This window comes from Pinus tabuliformis, chromosome 2_2 (genome assembly GCF_031772625.1).
Source record: "Pinus tabuliformis cultivar Carrire ecotype Pingquan chromosome 2_2, CPIR1, whole genome shotgun sequence".
Taxonomy (NCBI): Eukaryota; Viridiplantae; Streptophyta; class Pinopsida; order Pinales; family Pinaceae; genus Pinus; species Pinus tabuliformis.
Window position 1 is genome coordinate 1,163,561,012 of NC_142300.1, and position 16,809 is coordinate 1,163,577,820.

The 16,809-nt window shown below is 38.9% G+C and overlaps 1 protein-coding gene across 2 annotated transcripts in view; it reads left to right on the top strand.

The window, feature by feature from the left end:
* The window catches only part of LOC149197567 (diphthamide synthesis DPH2 family protein), a 299,511-nt gene that overhangs the window by 16,921 nt on the left and 265,781 nt on the right, over positions 1–16,809 (top strand). Inside the window, exon 3 of one of the 2 annotated variants that reach the window (XM_089405897.1) lies at positions 6,071–6,312. In XM_089405897.1, the coding sequence (XP_089262023.1) occupies positions 6,071–6,312 (242 nt within the window). Of the gene's footprint in view, positions 1–6,070; positions 6,313–16,809 lie in introns of those variants that run through there. The other variant, XM_089405898.1, reaches the window with a different exon arrangement.

The window sequence follows — 16,809 nt, forward strand, 5'->3', positions numbered from 1 at the left end:
GGTTGCAGTTTATTGCTTTTTCAGTTTGTTTTGGAGGCTGATTGTGGCATTATTGTAGATCTGTCCGAGGCCAGTTTATCTTAGCGATATGGGTTGTATGTGCATGGAAACCCTAGTTTATCTAATATAATAAATTTCCTGTTCATTGTGTTATGAGATTGCAACGCTCTATTTGTTTAATTTTACATGGCAATCTTCTTTTTATGAATAGAATTTTTATCTGAAGAAATTTTGAGTTAGAATTTGAAGAAAATCTTTGCTTGTTCCAAATTTATTTCATTTGGGACATTACATGAAACATGGTTTTGTTCCTCTCATTGGGTAGACCACTTTTGACATAATGCATGTCACAAACAACCCAAGGTTGCCCCTATTCTGTCATCTAGAAACTTGTTTTGAGCTATTGATGAAGTTTGACTAAGCTGTAACTAGCCACTGCCATCTCTAATTGCAAAAAAATGATGAGGCATGGATTCCTTTCTTCAAACTGCATTTTGAGACCAAGTTGACTTTTTGACCACCTGGACCATTTTGCATTGGGAATCTTGAACTGCCTTTTTCCTTAAAACCTAGTAAACTGATTCGCAATTTTCTAAGTGTAAAAACCAAAAATACAAATAATTTTGTTATGGAAACTTAAATCACAAATACATTGATTTTTCTAACTTAACATGCACAACAAAAAATAAATCAGAGGACAAGCATATCAACACATAGAACACAAGATATATCCAGGAAACCCCAACTCCGGGGAAAACTTGCGACTTTGTGTGTCTTTATTTTCTTCAGCAAAAGAAATTTTCTTCATAATTTTATAGCAAGGGAACCTCCCCTTTTATCACAGGAAAACAAGATCGATCCTCCATGATAAATTGATATGATCACTGCTCACTCGATCTACCAAAAAAGGCCGTGGAGATCTGGCTGTCTACTCACATGTGCGAGCGCAAATCTTCTCCTCTTGTGTACACATGCAAACCGGAGATGTGGAACTGAGGTCTAAGCTAAGGCAATCTGGCCCTCACTCGATCTGACTCTCTCTTGGACGCTGAACCACTGCGAATTGCTGAACCCTTGTCTCTTCCTCTCGCTGATTTGACACACCACTTGTGCTCAACTAACATGCCACCAACTCATTCTATCTCTTATAATTTTGATGTCAACCCTAATCTTCCTCTCAATGGCTAAGATTAATTTGTGATCAAGGGCTAAGATTAAATTATAAGTTAACTTAGGAATTTTTAATTTTCCCTTAGTCTAACTTTAGGAAATAGTTAAATAATTAATATTCTGCTAAAGTGGCTGTCTTGTGGGTTCTTCTGCTAGCCTTAGCACCTAGGCAAGCAAAACCCTTACTTCTCTACTCCGATCAAGATGAGAAACATGAAAGTTGTCATATGAGACTGTTATGTTGTAAGAGCTGTCATGTGGAATACTGCACCAAGGCCAAGGTCACATACAGACTCAGTAGAATCTAACCATGTGGTATGACATAGGTGCACCTTGACTTAGGTTGGACTGGCCCATACACTAGTGATCACCCTGACAGATTTAGGTTCCTATAAAGCCACGAGTCCTCAGGAGAGTCCACCTAAAGCCCTCCAATCTGATTAGGGACAAGAGTGACTTAGGTGGAACTTTCAAGGCATAGGGCATGGTCTGACCAAATAAGTGGATACATATTACAAACTCAAAGACGAGATAGGTCTAGGATACCTAACACAGGGCCTCACATGGTTTTGACATGGCTTTGACTTGTGACCTTGGGCTTACAATGTTGATGAATGCTGCATTGAAAAAATGTATGTACCCCTATTGACAAGAGGGGTAACAATGGCCCTCCCACATCTGGTTCTTTTGCTTTTGTATTTCACTCTTTGGTTCTCTTTCATGTCAAGTCATTGATTTAGTTCGTGATTGAGTGTTGGAGCTGCTTGCATAGTATTTATGTGACTTTGTCCTTGGTTATTGTGAGGGTAAAGCACTTGAGTACTGACGTCGCGTTCCCTTGAGTCCTTTTGTAGTGTCCACATGAAACCTGCTTCATTGGCTTGAGATGAATCTGCGTCAAGTACTTTTGGGTCCTTGATTGGTAAAGAAACTGATGGAGAACTACTTCTCCCTTTTGACTTTAATAGGTGTAAAATGAGCTCAACATCAGCTAATCTTTAACATTTATTGTTAATTTCTTAGTTCTAAATCTGATTTTAATTCTAAACAATTTTTTATACCTAGAAAATATTTCTGCAATTACTGAATACAAGACACTAAAATTTAACAGAAAATAGTGGAAGCACACACAGAGGAAATATTTCACACAACAATAACTCTCTAATTACTCTTCACTTTTATTATCTAAATAATGAGGGTTCCCTTATTAGGAAAATGGTCCACAGAGAAAATACAATTTTTTTACAGCAATAGAACTCAGACAAATCAGTTCTCTAAAAGCCCTGGATCTGCACCAACCAAATTTCTTCCACTCGTGCGGCCTCTAGAACACTTGAAACTCTTGCACGTGCGGGCTGTAGGAGCTCCTGCACACTCACACATGCGGCATGTGCAGAGTCTACCTCACACTTCTGGCTGGAGCTATCTCTCCCTCACACGTGTGTCTTTCTGTAGAATTTCCTTGCCACTTGGCCTTCAGCACAAAACAAGTATGGTCTTAGCTTCACTTAGTCTACTCTGAATTTTTTCTGTGGGAACACTTCCTCTCTCTTCATCCGTGACTGTCACACTCTCTCGTGTCTTTTTGCTCTCCTTAGCCTTGTTTTGATAAATTTTTCATTGAGCTAAATCTCTAACTGTAATCTCCAAAGTGATGGATGGCTAGGATTAAATGCTAACCCACTTGAGATCAACGGTTGAGATTAAAACAAATTCACTAGAGTAAATAATTTACTTTTCCTTAGTTTCTTTAGCTCAATAGCCAACATAAAAAAGTATGTGCTTTTCTTAAACATAGTTTTCAAAACCGGCCGGTCTGTACCGGAAACTAGTGAAATCGGCCTGTTCATTAGCCCTAGCCATCAAACCGGTTGAAAAACCTGATTTTCTGAGCGGTGCACTGGTTTTTTGGTCTAACTGGCCATAAATTGGCCAGTTTATGAACGAATCGACCGGTTTTCCTATAAATTGGCTGGTTCCTTCATAAACCGGCCAGTTTATTGCCAGGCCAGCTACAGACCCCACAAAATGCAGTTTTGTGAGTTTTGATGCCATTTTGAGGGAAATTTGAGGTTGTTTCCCTCAAAAAACAACCCCTCTAAGAAAAGCATGCCTCCCCTCTCATTTGCCTCACACATATGAACCCTATCAACACTAACAATCAATGGTAATGTTAAATTCTTAAAGTAAAAGTGACATTTCCTTTTACTTAAATTTTTAACATTACCATGAAATGACTCAGGATGTTTGAGAGTGGTTTCGACCTCATTGGATTTCATATGGAGAAACTAGAATTTTAGAGTTCACTCAAAATTCAGCAGACTTAATGGTTTTCAGGATTTCATGGTTTGGGGGTTTGCAATGTTTCCATTTGATTCTTTCATGCTCGACGGTATGAGATTGGTGTTTGATCAAGCGCATGAAGCCCTTTAATAACCTTGATGTTGGTGGCATTGATTTTTGAACTTTGTTGATTCATCTCCTCACTCAATGAAAAATTTATCAAAACAAGGCTAAGGAGAGCAAAAAGACACGAGAGAGTGTGACAGTCACGGATGAAGAGAGAGGAAGTGTTCCCACAGAAAAAATTCAGAGTAGACTAAGTGAAGCTAAGACCATACTTGTTTTGTGCTGAAGGCCAAGTGGCAAGGAAATTCTACAGAAAGACACACGTGTGAGGGAGAGATAGCTCCAGCCAGAAGTGTGAGGTAGACTCTGCACATGCCGCATGTGTGAGTGTGCAGGAGCTCCTACAGCCCGCACGTGCAAGAGTTTCAAGTGTTCTAGAGGCCGCACGAGTGGAAGAAATTTGGTTGGTGCAGATCCAGGGATGCTAAGCTTTTTCTACCACATTATAAGGCTGAGGAGATGAATCCTTCACTCAAACCAAAATCACTAGTTAGGCATGTTAAACTTTTTCAATTTCTATCATATTATAAGGTTGAGCAATCCAAGTCTGAAGACTTTGAGCGCGATGATGTTTATTTATCTCTTGCTGATGATCCTATTTGTAGTAGTGCTGAATCAATGGTGAGTTTCATGAGTGATCATGTTGATCAGTGATTTGTAGTTTTGATGTCTATTTCTGCCGCTACTACTACCACTACTGCTAAGGTTGCAGAGGAGTTTTAGGAGTCCTCAAACACTCAGCCAAATTATTTATGTAGCTCATGTTGATAATCCCTTGTCTAGTAGTGGTTATGAGTTTGATCATGGTGAGGAGTGATCATGCTGATCATTGATATGCAGACTTGTAGTAGGCTAGTGACCCCATAGCTTATAACATTGTTTATGGACTCTAGAGGCCATTTAGAGCCTCATTGATTATGTATTCTATCGCTGATATGTATTGCACTTAGTGCCAATTTGATGTATTCACCTTTCCCTGGTATATAATATAAATGAGCAAACTTTGCATATCTTATCTCTATTGGTTTGGAATCATGGTTTCAAATCTTAAAAACAGTTTTTTTCATTAAAAACTAATTATTTCATGTATTTTTTTAAAGACCGGTTCATTGAGATCTGACCAGTCCCGGTTTGAAACCCGGTTTGATAGGTGGACTGGTCCGTTCACCGGTTCCAGTTTTTAAAACTATGTTCCTAAATTAGACTTAGGCTAAATTACAAAAGCAACTTGCTTAATAAATTGAGCAAGTATGCTAAGAATATTTCGGATGATTTTTGCAGGCTTGACACCTAGCCAATGCAGAAGTACCTGTCTGATGCCACAATCATCAACATTTATGACTATTCAAATACATTCTAATTTGCACAATTAAGTAATCTTGAAGATGGTTGTTTTGAGTAGGCTTATTATTCGAACTCATCAAATAAAATGGTGGATGCTCAAAAGATTGTTGCACTCCAATCTATGATACCGATACTGTAAGAATCAATTTAGATTATATCTTAGTATCTCTCAACAATGATTTGGTCACTTTTTCCTCAATTGTTTATATGAGAGCTGTATCCATCCATCAATATAGAGGTTCAGCTCATTTTATTGTTTGATCAATATATACTCAGCAGGTCATATAATTATAATATGAACCATAAGCATATCCATTGATACTCAAAATCAATATTTAAAATCACTTTCTTGATCTGCCATTGGAAAACATTAGTGTTCAAGTATCTGGCAGTGTGTGATACCTCAGTCTGGGTGGGGTTATCTTGGATATTATCAGCCAGAGATCTATATGTACATACAGAATTTGGTTTAGTGTTAGACAGTTTAATCATACAGAACTACTACCCCAGAAGGTAGTAGCCAGAGTACGGATGAAATAGGTTTGGTATGCAAGAATCAGGAAAAATGTCTGGTGAAAATTACAGCATCTCTGCTAGAAATATCACATTGTTTACTTACATGTAACCTTTACATCAATCTCTCTTTTGAATGTCTAAGGCAACTTATTAGTGTTTGATTGAAAATGGACTTTTCAACTCTTTCACCTTTTTCACTTGCACTGATTCTACCCACACAGAAATGCAGGATGCAAGTGATTTGCAGCAGCTTACAGAAATATGCTTTGCTTTGATTTAAATTGAAACTCTCTGAAGTTCTCTTCCAAAATTTTTGTTCTTAAACATTTGGAACTTACCCGCATGTGGACCTCTTTTATGTTCACGTGATTTTATGTAGCAAAATGATTTATTTGGATATTTTTTGGTTCATGTACCAGGAATAACATGCATATATAATCCTATAATTAGTTTCTCCTTGCGGCCTTTTTTTCCTTCTTGAAATTACTAACTTAGAGTTATTTGAAGCTAACCTAAATGAAGGATTTAGGTATCCTGTTTTGTACACAGCCTTAGATTGATTTGGAATGATCTCCATGACAAGCTCAGTCATACATTTTTCTAACTTAAAAAAAATTTGCATTGCTTGCAGTTCCCGGATGAGCTTCTAAAAGAGTCCGTTAAGATTGTGACTGCATTAAAGAATGAGCTTCAATCTCTGGGAAGAAATTCAGAAAGTCAGCCCACAGGAAAGGAAAGGCGAGTAAGTCACGGGGCTGTTCAACTGTATGTTATGGCAGATACTACATACAGTAGCTGTTGTGTTGATGAAGTTGGGGCTGCTCATGTAAATGCGGAGTGTGTGGTCCATTATGGACCTGCTTGCTTCAGTCCGTGAGTTACTTCTATCTTTACAGAATAGCCGATGACTTGGCTTTTCATTGCCAGTAGATGCATTGTAATTGTCACAGATTGATTACTGTAGAGTAATAGATTGCATTTCTCTTTCTGTTGAAACTTCTTCATGATCTACGTCTTACACTTAAACATGTTCTGCTAGTTCAAGTGTTATATTTTTCCTCTTTTCTTGAAAGCTGAAGATGCTACTGTTCTCATATAATTTTTGCTTGAATAAGGGCCTAATCATGCATCAGCATTAACATGGTTCTTAAAGTTAAGCTCAAATATAAATATGCCTCTATGCAACTTGGAAATGGTTTCCAATGTCCATCAACCAGAGGAGGGGTTTGCCATACTGGAAACCCTAAAGGCCTTCAAAATCACCTGGGGACATTTCTTGAATAATCCCAAAATTGCAAGAAACTTTGAGAATATATATATATATATATATATTTGAAAGAAAACCAACTAAATGTAACCTAAACTAGCTCACTTCTAACCTAATATTGTCTCACTGGCAAGTGGCAACAACACCTTATTCCACTTGCAACATGATAAAACTTTGGATGGAAGAGATGGTAGATAATTTTGTGAGAGCACTGCAAAAGTCGAGGGAACCTTTGAGCAGTGAAGAAAAGGCAAGATCAGGCTTCAGCAGTAGAAGAGAGAAGGGCACCCTGAAGTGAGTAGTGGGTGAACGCGAATATCAGGATGGGCAACAAAATAGAGTAGTATATAAAGGTTTGGACTTCGTAACTTTTGGGATCCTCCAGGTAAGAAAGAAGAGCATCCTAGCTTAAACCCAAGTTCCACCGATCCAGCTTGATAATTGAAATAAAAGTATGTTAATGTCTATTGATGACTAAAATATGTCGTTATGACTGGAAAGTACAACTTGTTGAAAGGCATCTCCCAAGGATACAAAAGAAACCTAGAGCTAGAAGAACAAGAAGAAAAGCTGTTTGTAGGAAGCCAACTATAAATACAATCTTACAGTAGAGGAATAGATTGTTAGTAAAAATAAGAGTTAGTAGCTATCATCCTTGAAGTTAGGAACAAAAATGTCCACCTGAAGAATTTGCCTAAGAATGTCTTGTGGAGAATGGCATAGACTAACAGATCCTGGGGGAGTGAGCCACAATGGTCTTTGATTGTTCCCCTTGGGGATAGGTGAAGAAATAAGAGTTCAGATGGAAGCTCACCTAGCATCCAAGGGTGAGGAATTGTTGGAAGTAGAGAATAAAAGAGTCATGTGTGCCTAAGTCAGAGTGGTATATTGGTATCAACGTTGAGAAACTTTAGTCTTCCTCATAGCCCCAAATTTGGCTTAGCTTGGAGGTCAAGTTGAGCTTGTCAAAGGACAGTGCTTGATGGACCTTTGGCCATCTCTTTGGGTAATAATAACCAGTCATTTATGCCCTCTATACCCATGATAACATGGAAGAATGAGGCAATCTATATGATGGAAACACCTTAATTAACTTAATTAGCCATAATTAAAATGTTTCCTAAGTCTAACCTAGGAAAAGTGGTTAATTAAAGGGAATTAATTAAGGAAGTTCAATTTTTCTCTAGAGGGTTGTGTTGATGAAGTCAAATTGATCTTAGCCATCAGTTGAAATGTAATCATGGCCATTGAGACTCCAACGAGAGGTTATAAGAGCAGGTCGAAGGGATTGGAGAAGACATAGTTTGTGAGTCAAGCAGTTCGACTTACCTGCTTGCAGTTTTCAGCAAGGGCGCAGTTGAAGCTATGGAAAACATTGATGTGAGGGATCAACAAAGATTCAGGAGTAGGAGTCTGGAGGAATTTTCCTCAACATTTTTCAGTGTCTAGGAGACAGGAAAGAGGAGGTCACGTACAATAATGCAAGTTGCCGGAGGAGCCACGTTTTAGTTGCCAGTTGTTGGATCAGTGTCCCGAAGGTAGAGCAAGTGGGTTCTAGAGGCAGAGGGAGTTTATATGACTTACTTGGAGGTGATTCTAGGGCTGTACGATTTCTCAACAACCCTAGATCTATGTATTCCAGTAGGGAGTATGAATTCTAGATAGGGGCGCGAGTGGTTAGGAGAGGGCAGATCAGTTGCAAAGGGAGACAAGGGTGTCTTCTAGATAATTTTGCCAATAGTATATTGCTGAAGCTTTACCAGATTGGCAAGCAGATCATTTTACTCTTGAATTTGCTGAAGAATTAATAAAATCCTCATCTGCTGCACTAGTTTTCCCTTCGGGGTTTTTTCCAGGGACAATTGTCCAAAAACAATAGTGTTATTTTTGTGTGTATGTAGATATTTCTCATTTCCATATTTTATATTTCCACAATGTTTTTATTGTGAAGAATGCAATTGTGAATTTATCGTTATTTGCTGAATAATAATTCAAAAGACAAATAAACTACTAGTAGTTAGAAGATAAATCTCTAGTAATTGCCTTCAAGGATTTTTCACAGTTTTCACCCCCATAATGAATAGAGGCAAAAATTTCTAATCAGAGAATAAGAAGAGAACATATAGTGAAACTCTTAGTTCCCTAAAAACATGGTGATACCTACTGCATATCACATAACAATGTTGGAATGATAGTGTAATCTTTGTAGAGCACCATGGCTGATCTCACTTCGTTATTGTGTCTTAGTGTGTTTCCAAGGTTTGGCTTAAATCCAACCTTAGTCAACATATTTAATATATATCAAGACCGACCGAGGCATTATGTGGGCCTATTACCCACCCACATGTATGGGCAACCCTAGGAGAATATATATATATATATATATATTTATTTATTTATTTTATTTTGTTTATTATTATTATTTTTAATTAATTAATTAATTAATTATTATTATTATTATTTTTTTTTTTAATTTTTAATTTTAATTTTATTTTTTCTGATGATGCAGTTTGCTAGCCAACAACACTATCATCATCCACAAATAGCCAGCCTCAAATGCCTCTCATCCACTCTTTGGTTAGTGGCAAGTGCATTCATTCATCTAGCTTTCTCATGCAATGAAGGTGGGTCATTTGTTGTGAGGTACATTAACCATTTTTGTATTCAAGTGCTTTCATTCAAAGTTTAAAGGCATTCTAGTATGCGTCATAGGTTGAATTGGATGGTAGACCACTATTTGTTGTACACTTCTTCTCTTGCTTCACATTGGTGGTTATCACTTGCCCCTACTCTAGCGTGACCTTCCTTTGGGTGTTTCTAGGAGGCTTTGATGATGGTAGCATTCCATGTTCCATACTTAACATTTGTCACCATTTCCCTACTTTGTTGTCCTATTTTTTGTTTAGTTGTTATTAGTCACTTGTGTTGGTTCACTATTGACCCGATCCTGTGAGAAGAAGGGGTTCTATATACCCAAGGTGGATGCAACTATATGAGAAGAAAGAGCATGAGTCAAATGTGAAAATGCAAAAGAATGGCAAGGGATGTAAAGCAAGAAAAAACTAAATCATAGTTTGAGCTCTACCCCCTTTTATATAGCTACTTGTCTCGAAGAGTATCCATGCGTATCATGCTTATCGAAGTAAAAGGAACTCTCTATGGACATCCTGGCCCTAATGAAGCGATAAAATGCTCATCGCTAAAAGGGGTTATCTCATTCTTACATGATGATTAATGAAGCTTGTTAAACAAGCTATAAGAAAAGAAAAATATGGGGGCTTGGAAAAAATAGAGGTGAGTATGGTAACTTAGGCAATGTTAAGTGCTCCCTCTACAAAGGCTCTCATAGACAATGGTTTGATATAACCTAGCATAAGGAAATGACTCCATTCATAAAGTACACCCCAATCCATAACACCCATTACATGCACCTATCTTTTGAAAGGGTCGGCCTATTAATTGTTCCTCTCCTTGGGTTGTAAGCACCTACTAGGGCCATATAATAACCCTTCCATACCTAAGCATGGTAACTTTTGTACAAATCATAAACTAGGAAGGCATTTGAAGATGATGCTTGCTTGAAGTACTTTGATGCCTTCAACATTGAATATGGCTCACTCTAATACTCTTATGGTTCTCGTAACCATGATATTCATCTCACTTGATTCTCTGAGTATGTGTCAGATCCTTGCTCCTAGGTTCAATTGCCATCCCTTGAGGGATTGTATGATGCTTCTCCAACACTTTAGAGAGGACGTGCAACCCCTTTGATGATGATATAGGGCACTTTGACAGAGGACGTTGAGAACTTATTGAGTAGCGTTACCATTTTGATGACTTAAAATAGCTAATGACAACCTCACTTACGTCTAGGATCTTGGACACTATCCTTTAGAGCCATGATGTTGCCTTGAGAGCAGATGTGCCCCAGAGATGGTAGGATGCTCCCAGGCCGACATTGCACCCACTTGACGAATGTTGCCTCGCTTTTGAGGATATTTGATGATGATGATGACATGGGAACCTTTTGGAGGGGATTGTACATTGTTCACCATGATGATGTCACGCCCTAGCATGATGATGTCCTCTTTTAGATGTTTTGGAGGATGACGTGGGAACCTTTATGGATGGCATTGGGTTTGAGGAGGCATTGATGATTAGACATTTGTTTGATGAGGGCACATGAATTTTGTGATGAGATGCATTCCTGCGAGCCATTTATTACACTTTTCATGGAGAGACACCTTTTAGGGGACGATGTCACCCTTAGAGGGAATTTAACTCACATGTGTGGCTTAATTGATGCATAATTTTATGTTATATCATTTAACTATCTTTGGGAGTCGACTTGTGAGCTATCCAACTTGTAATTATGATTTATTATTATTTTGGGGATTTCATGCTAAATTAGAGCAATTCAACTTGGTTACCCTCATATAAATAGAGGGAAGTCGATTTCCCTTGGATCATTGTCACACTTGGAGATCAACTCACACTAGTAACTTGTCTTTTCTCTCTTGTGCACTATGGAGCACTAGTGTAGCAAATTTCTCTTGGAGGATTCTTCGTGGATGGTTCTCTCTCTTGGATGATTATTGGTGATTCTTTGATGATATGTGCTATGCTAATGTAAGTTATCTTCTTCCATCTTGTTCTTGTTGATGAATTAGGGTTTAATGAAATTTTCACCAAGGTTTTGTTGATGTTTTATGGCTCTAAAATCTCCTTGCACAAGATTTTCATCAAGTTTCTCTTGAGGTGACCTAGGTTTAAACTTTAGCTCCCTCCCCTTCAATTTCCAAAGAAGGACACTAGGATTAAAGAGTTGAGGGACACAAGTTTGTCTCCCTTAATTTATTTGTTTCGACATCCATCTCTTTTCTTCCAAATATTTTTACTCTTGAACTCCATTAGCACTAGATTGAGAGAATCACTTGTCTTATCTCTTGTGCTAGTCCTTGAAAAACTCTAAAATCTTCTTATCTTGTGTTAGGGGTAAATCAGGGTTTAAACTTTATTTACAACAAAATCATCCATTTTCAACATTATTTGCCTTGGATATTATTGTACTAGGGTTAGTACTTGCTACTCATTTTAACAGGGGTACATATGTAGTTTTTCATTTTTGGAAGCACCATTGTTAGTCCAAAGAATGCAAGTCAAAGCCCTATAATCCATGTGGAGGCTCTGTGTTATGATATCCTAGACCTATTATGGTTGGCCATTGCCAATCACCTTGGGCTAAGTCCGTAGTCTTTTTGTCATGTATAGGTTTGTGGGATTTGAATTGATCTCATTAGGACTCGTGGTTTAGGGGAACCATCAGTTTGTAGGGATGATCACTGTGTAGGGTCCAATCTAACTCACATCTAGTGTACCTATGTCATTCCCACGTGGTTGTGTCATTGAGTCTGTTTGCATTCTTTAGCCATGGTATATTCATCAAATAATTCTCAACATGGTAGTCTCAATTTTTTAGCAGTTCACGTTTCTTGAAACGGTACATGTATGTATGTAATTACCTGTGTGTGAGAAAAAATAATTTTTATGCTTCTGCTATTTAATTTCGAGCTATTGCACGATTAATGCTATGGTCTGAAATTTAATTTCAAGATTAATTAACTTCATCAATCTACTTGTTTGATTGAGATCATAAGGACATTACTCACCCAGGGTTTGAAATTCTAACTTTTACGATGTTGATTTTCTAGTTGCAATAGAGACTAGATCAATTTTCAAACTGATAACTACTTCCGATGATACAATTTCGACTTCTTTATCAAGCAGTTATACTTAGTAACAACTACTAACTTCAAAAGAGCAATAGAGATCACAGTAAAACCAAGGAGACAAAAGACACCAAATTTTCTTGGGACAAAACCCCAGAAGGAGGAAAACTCAATCAACTTTTCTTATGTGAGAGAGAGACAGAGTTCAATTCATCAAATTATACGTCAGAATGTTCTAGTCTAAGGTCAACCTTTTGACCATATCAAATGCCAAGTCAATTCAAGTCAAAGGAGAGATAGATCAATATTCTTCTTGTTGGAAAATATGGAGACTTGATGATTATAACTTATTTTCCTTAGCTTGATAATTACTTGTGATGTTAGTTGGCCTTTTATTACCTCTTTCAATTTGTTCACCAAGCAATTACCAAATACAATGAAGATCACAAAGAGACAAAGTACACAGGATATAGGCTCCAAGCCAGGGAAAAACCCCTCCAAGGGGAAAACCCAAAAAAATGCTTCTCTTCTTTAGAATCTGCTTACAAAAAGAGACTTCCAAGACCTAAAGACCCAAGCCAACAAACCCTCCAATCCTCAAGCCAACCCCCAACAAGATCCTCCTTGAGACAACTTCCAGAACTTCGATACTGCTACACTACTACTACAACTTCAACCTCTACAACAGAATTTCGACCGTGGAATTTTGGTCACCCTGCAACTGCAACAAAAATTCGACCTCCTGCAATTGGCAACTTCACAAACCCTAGCGAGACAAGAGAGTGGCTTCTTTGGTAATTTTCGACTTCTGTTCCTGTTCTTCGACCTCCCAGTTACTCTTAATCACTTTCTTTATTACAAATCAAACTTGCTCGAGTTGAGTATCCAAATGAGTCAAATTGCACTCATTTATATAGCCTTTCTTGAGGGTATAATAACCCTCCCTTAGGTCGACTTGATCTTGCTCTTGGGCCTATTACCGCTCAAACTAGCAGGGAACCTAAAGGGCAAATGCTAGACCAAGGGCAACCAATGGAGACTTAGCTCACTGTCACCTCAACTAAGGCTCCCTTCTATTTACAGACTTTCACCGATGGGAGGATACCCGGTATATTATGGAGTTACTGATGAAGGATAAATCAATGAATGGATGTGGAGTGACCCAAGTAATCCCTTTCCAAAAGAGGTTGAAAGATGAAGCTTGCTTGCTTTCTAAGTAAGTTACAATGTCTTCTAGGAGAAGGAAAGGAGGTTTATGGGATATGACTTGTGAAGGAGTTTCCCAATCCCTAAAATCCTTGTTGAAATTGGTACCCCAGATGGTTCTTGAAAAATTGCCTTCTCAAAGGAACGGGACCACATGGGACCAAGTGGACCCAGTCAAGGTTAGGAGGAAGGAGTTTAGCAACCAATGATGTCCTTAGCCTAGACAAGGTAAGGGAAAGGATCAAAGAAAGAATATTCACTTAAAGGTGTTGAATTGACCCTATAAGGTACTAGCCCTGGGGATGCTAGGGCAAAGTTTGTTCTCGTTCTCAAAGGAACGGGACCACACGGGATCAAGTGGACCCAGTCAAGGTTAGGAGGAAGGAGTTTAGCAACCGATGATGTCCTTAGCCTAGACAAGGTAAGGGAAAGGATCAAAGAAAGAATATTCACTTAAAGGTGTTGAATTGACCCTATAAGGTACTAGCCTTGGGGATGCTAGGGCAAAGTTTGTTTTCAGAGTAGGGCTTGGATTTTATCACAACTCCACCGTTGGAATGGCCTCAAATTTGGAAAGGGTAGGAGATCAAACTTTTTGTAGGGTTATTTCATTGGGAAAATGATGCCCTAGGTGACCCAACTTGGCTAGACCTAGGAAAAGGTGAAAGAAGTTGATTTTAGGTGACCACCTCTTGGTAGATTAGTGACATAATTTTTGGGAGAATGGAGTCTATGATGAATATGAGTGAGGACCTTTGGTTCCTAGTCAAAGAGACCTCAAGACCACTTCGCTAGCCTTCTAGGTCAAAGAGAAGTAATCTTGCAGCTTTTATACTTCGATGTGCAAAAGGTGATGGCTTATCAAGATAAATTCGTTTACAGAATTACCTCTAGGAGATTTCATTCTCATTACATGGCCCATACATTGAGAGATGCTATATAGAGACAAAATTCCACAATTTAAGCAAAATGCATGCAACAATTAGCTCTAAAATAGCGAAAATCCTAGTCCAATGTATATGACAAAGTAAAACAAGAATAGAATAAAAAGCATGTACTTACATGTAATAGAACATATCCAACCATCCACAATTTGACAAGAGAGAAGCTCCAAGATAAGATAGACCAAATCCACACATCAAAATTCATCCATAAAGCTCCAATTCATCCTCTAAGAAAAAGTGTGAAATTCTCAAGAGAGAGAAGAGATCCAATCCAAAGTGATGATGAGAGAATGAACTCATCTCACTTGTATTTATACATTAATGAGGAGTTCGAATTAGCCTCCTTGGCCTACATAAGCCCCAAAAATAAAATAATGTTCTAATAATCTAACTTTTGGTGACAAGCCCACCAAACTAGCTCACAAATGAAAGAATAAGCCTCTCAAGAGGTCAAATAATAATCTATGCATGTCATAGGGCCCTATAAGAGGCCTAATGAGGTCCATGGGTGCCATAATGAAGAGTAGGAACCTCAAAAGGTGATGGACAAGGGGTTGGCCCCTTGTTCTCCAAACAATAAACCTGTGGTGCTCCCAATGGGTGTGGGGGCACAACAATAACCTCATGGGTCTCCAAATGAGTCAAAGATGCCTGTAGATCGTCTGCAAGGGCTCTGATGATGGTGTAGGGGATGCCACATCGTCCTACAAGTCCTGGGTCAACTGCCAAGTGCATGATACATCTATGGGGCCGACTGGGCAAAGGTGAACCAGGTGCATCTTCCTCGTCCAATGGGAGTATCTCGAACATCTCTGACCCCCTTGGGGATCCATGGAGTGCTGTCTACTGTTGTGGAGGCCCATGGCTCTCAACACACACCCTACATGTGCCAATGTAGCCCTCTGGAGGATTAGGACCTTGTATAGGGAGACCAAACCCAAGATGGAGACCATCTGCAATCTTGCATAAGATCCAATGTGTCCCCTAGCCTTCCAGTACAACAAGTCATTTAAGGAAATCGAGTAAATGAGTTTACCAACCATGGACCACAGGTGGGGACTTTATAATGGCCTACCTTTCCATAATGGGCTTTGGGATGTGCCAATGTCTCCTATACTCCAAATGGGGTTAACCAAGTACCCTATTAGGTGGTCTCTACTTCTAAAGGGGATAATATGTTCAAGGTACATCCTTCAAAAGGTGGTGGCATGTGACAAATAGGTGAGTGAAGTAGGGGATGCGAAGGGGTAGCCCTGGGCCACATGCTGGGGTACAAGGTTAGCTGATAAAAGGGAAGCCCACACTTGGGTTTATAATGTATATGAGGGAGCAATCGTGGTACATGAGGTGCCCCAACCTTGATTTTTCCACCCTTCTTTATATGCCTTTTGCCTTTTTATGATTTTGTTTGATTAACTGCTCGGGGCTCAAGGGGTAAGAGCATGATGCATAAGATATAGCAGTGAATACCCCCTTTTAAGGTAGTGCGGTTCATTGCCCACCATTGTTTGGGACAATCATGGGTTCCTATATGATGGAGGCTCATAGAACCTGTAGGAACCAGGGTGATGGCCATGATGATGGGGTAGAGCTCATGTATTGGCTTTTGCCCACGTGCTAAATGTGTTTGTCCCGACCATCTTTTGCATTTTGTGGTACATCTTCCTGTTGAATGTGGCCAAATATTCTTTTGTCTTTCTTTTTAGCTGCATCAACCTCCGGGGCATCATTCCAAGCTTGACCCAAGGTGTGGGCAAGGGAACGGGGCAAGCTAACCCTATGTGGACCCAGTGGAGGAATGTGGACCCAGGTGGGAGAAATGATGCATAGGGTATTAATGAGTGGAAAGGGGGTAATATCAACAGATGAGGGAGCGAAAACTCAATCAACTTTTCTTATGTGAGAGAGAGACAGAGTTCAATTCATCAAATTATACGTCAGAATGTTCTAGTCTAAGGTCAACCTTTTGACCATATCAAATGCCAAGTCAATTCAAGTCAAAGGAGAGATAGATCAATATTCTTCTTGTTGGAAAATATGGAGACTTGATGATTATAACTTATTTTCCTTAGCTTGATAATTACTTGTGATGTTAGTTGGCCTTTTATTACCTCTTTCAATTTGTTCACCAAGCAATTACCAAATACAATGAAGATCACAAAGAGACAAAGTACACAGGATATAGGCTCCAAGCCAGGGAAAAACCCCTCCAAGGGGAAAACCC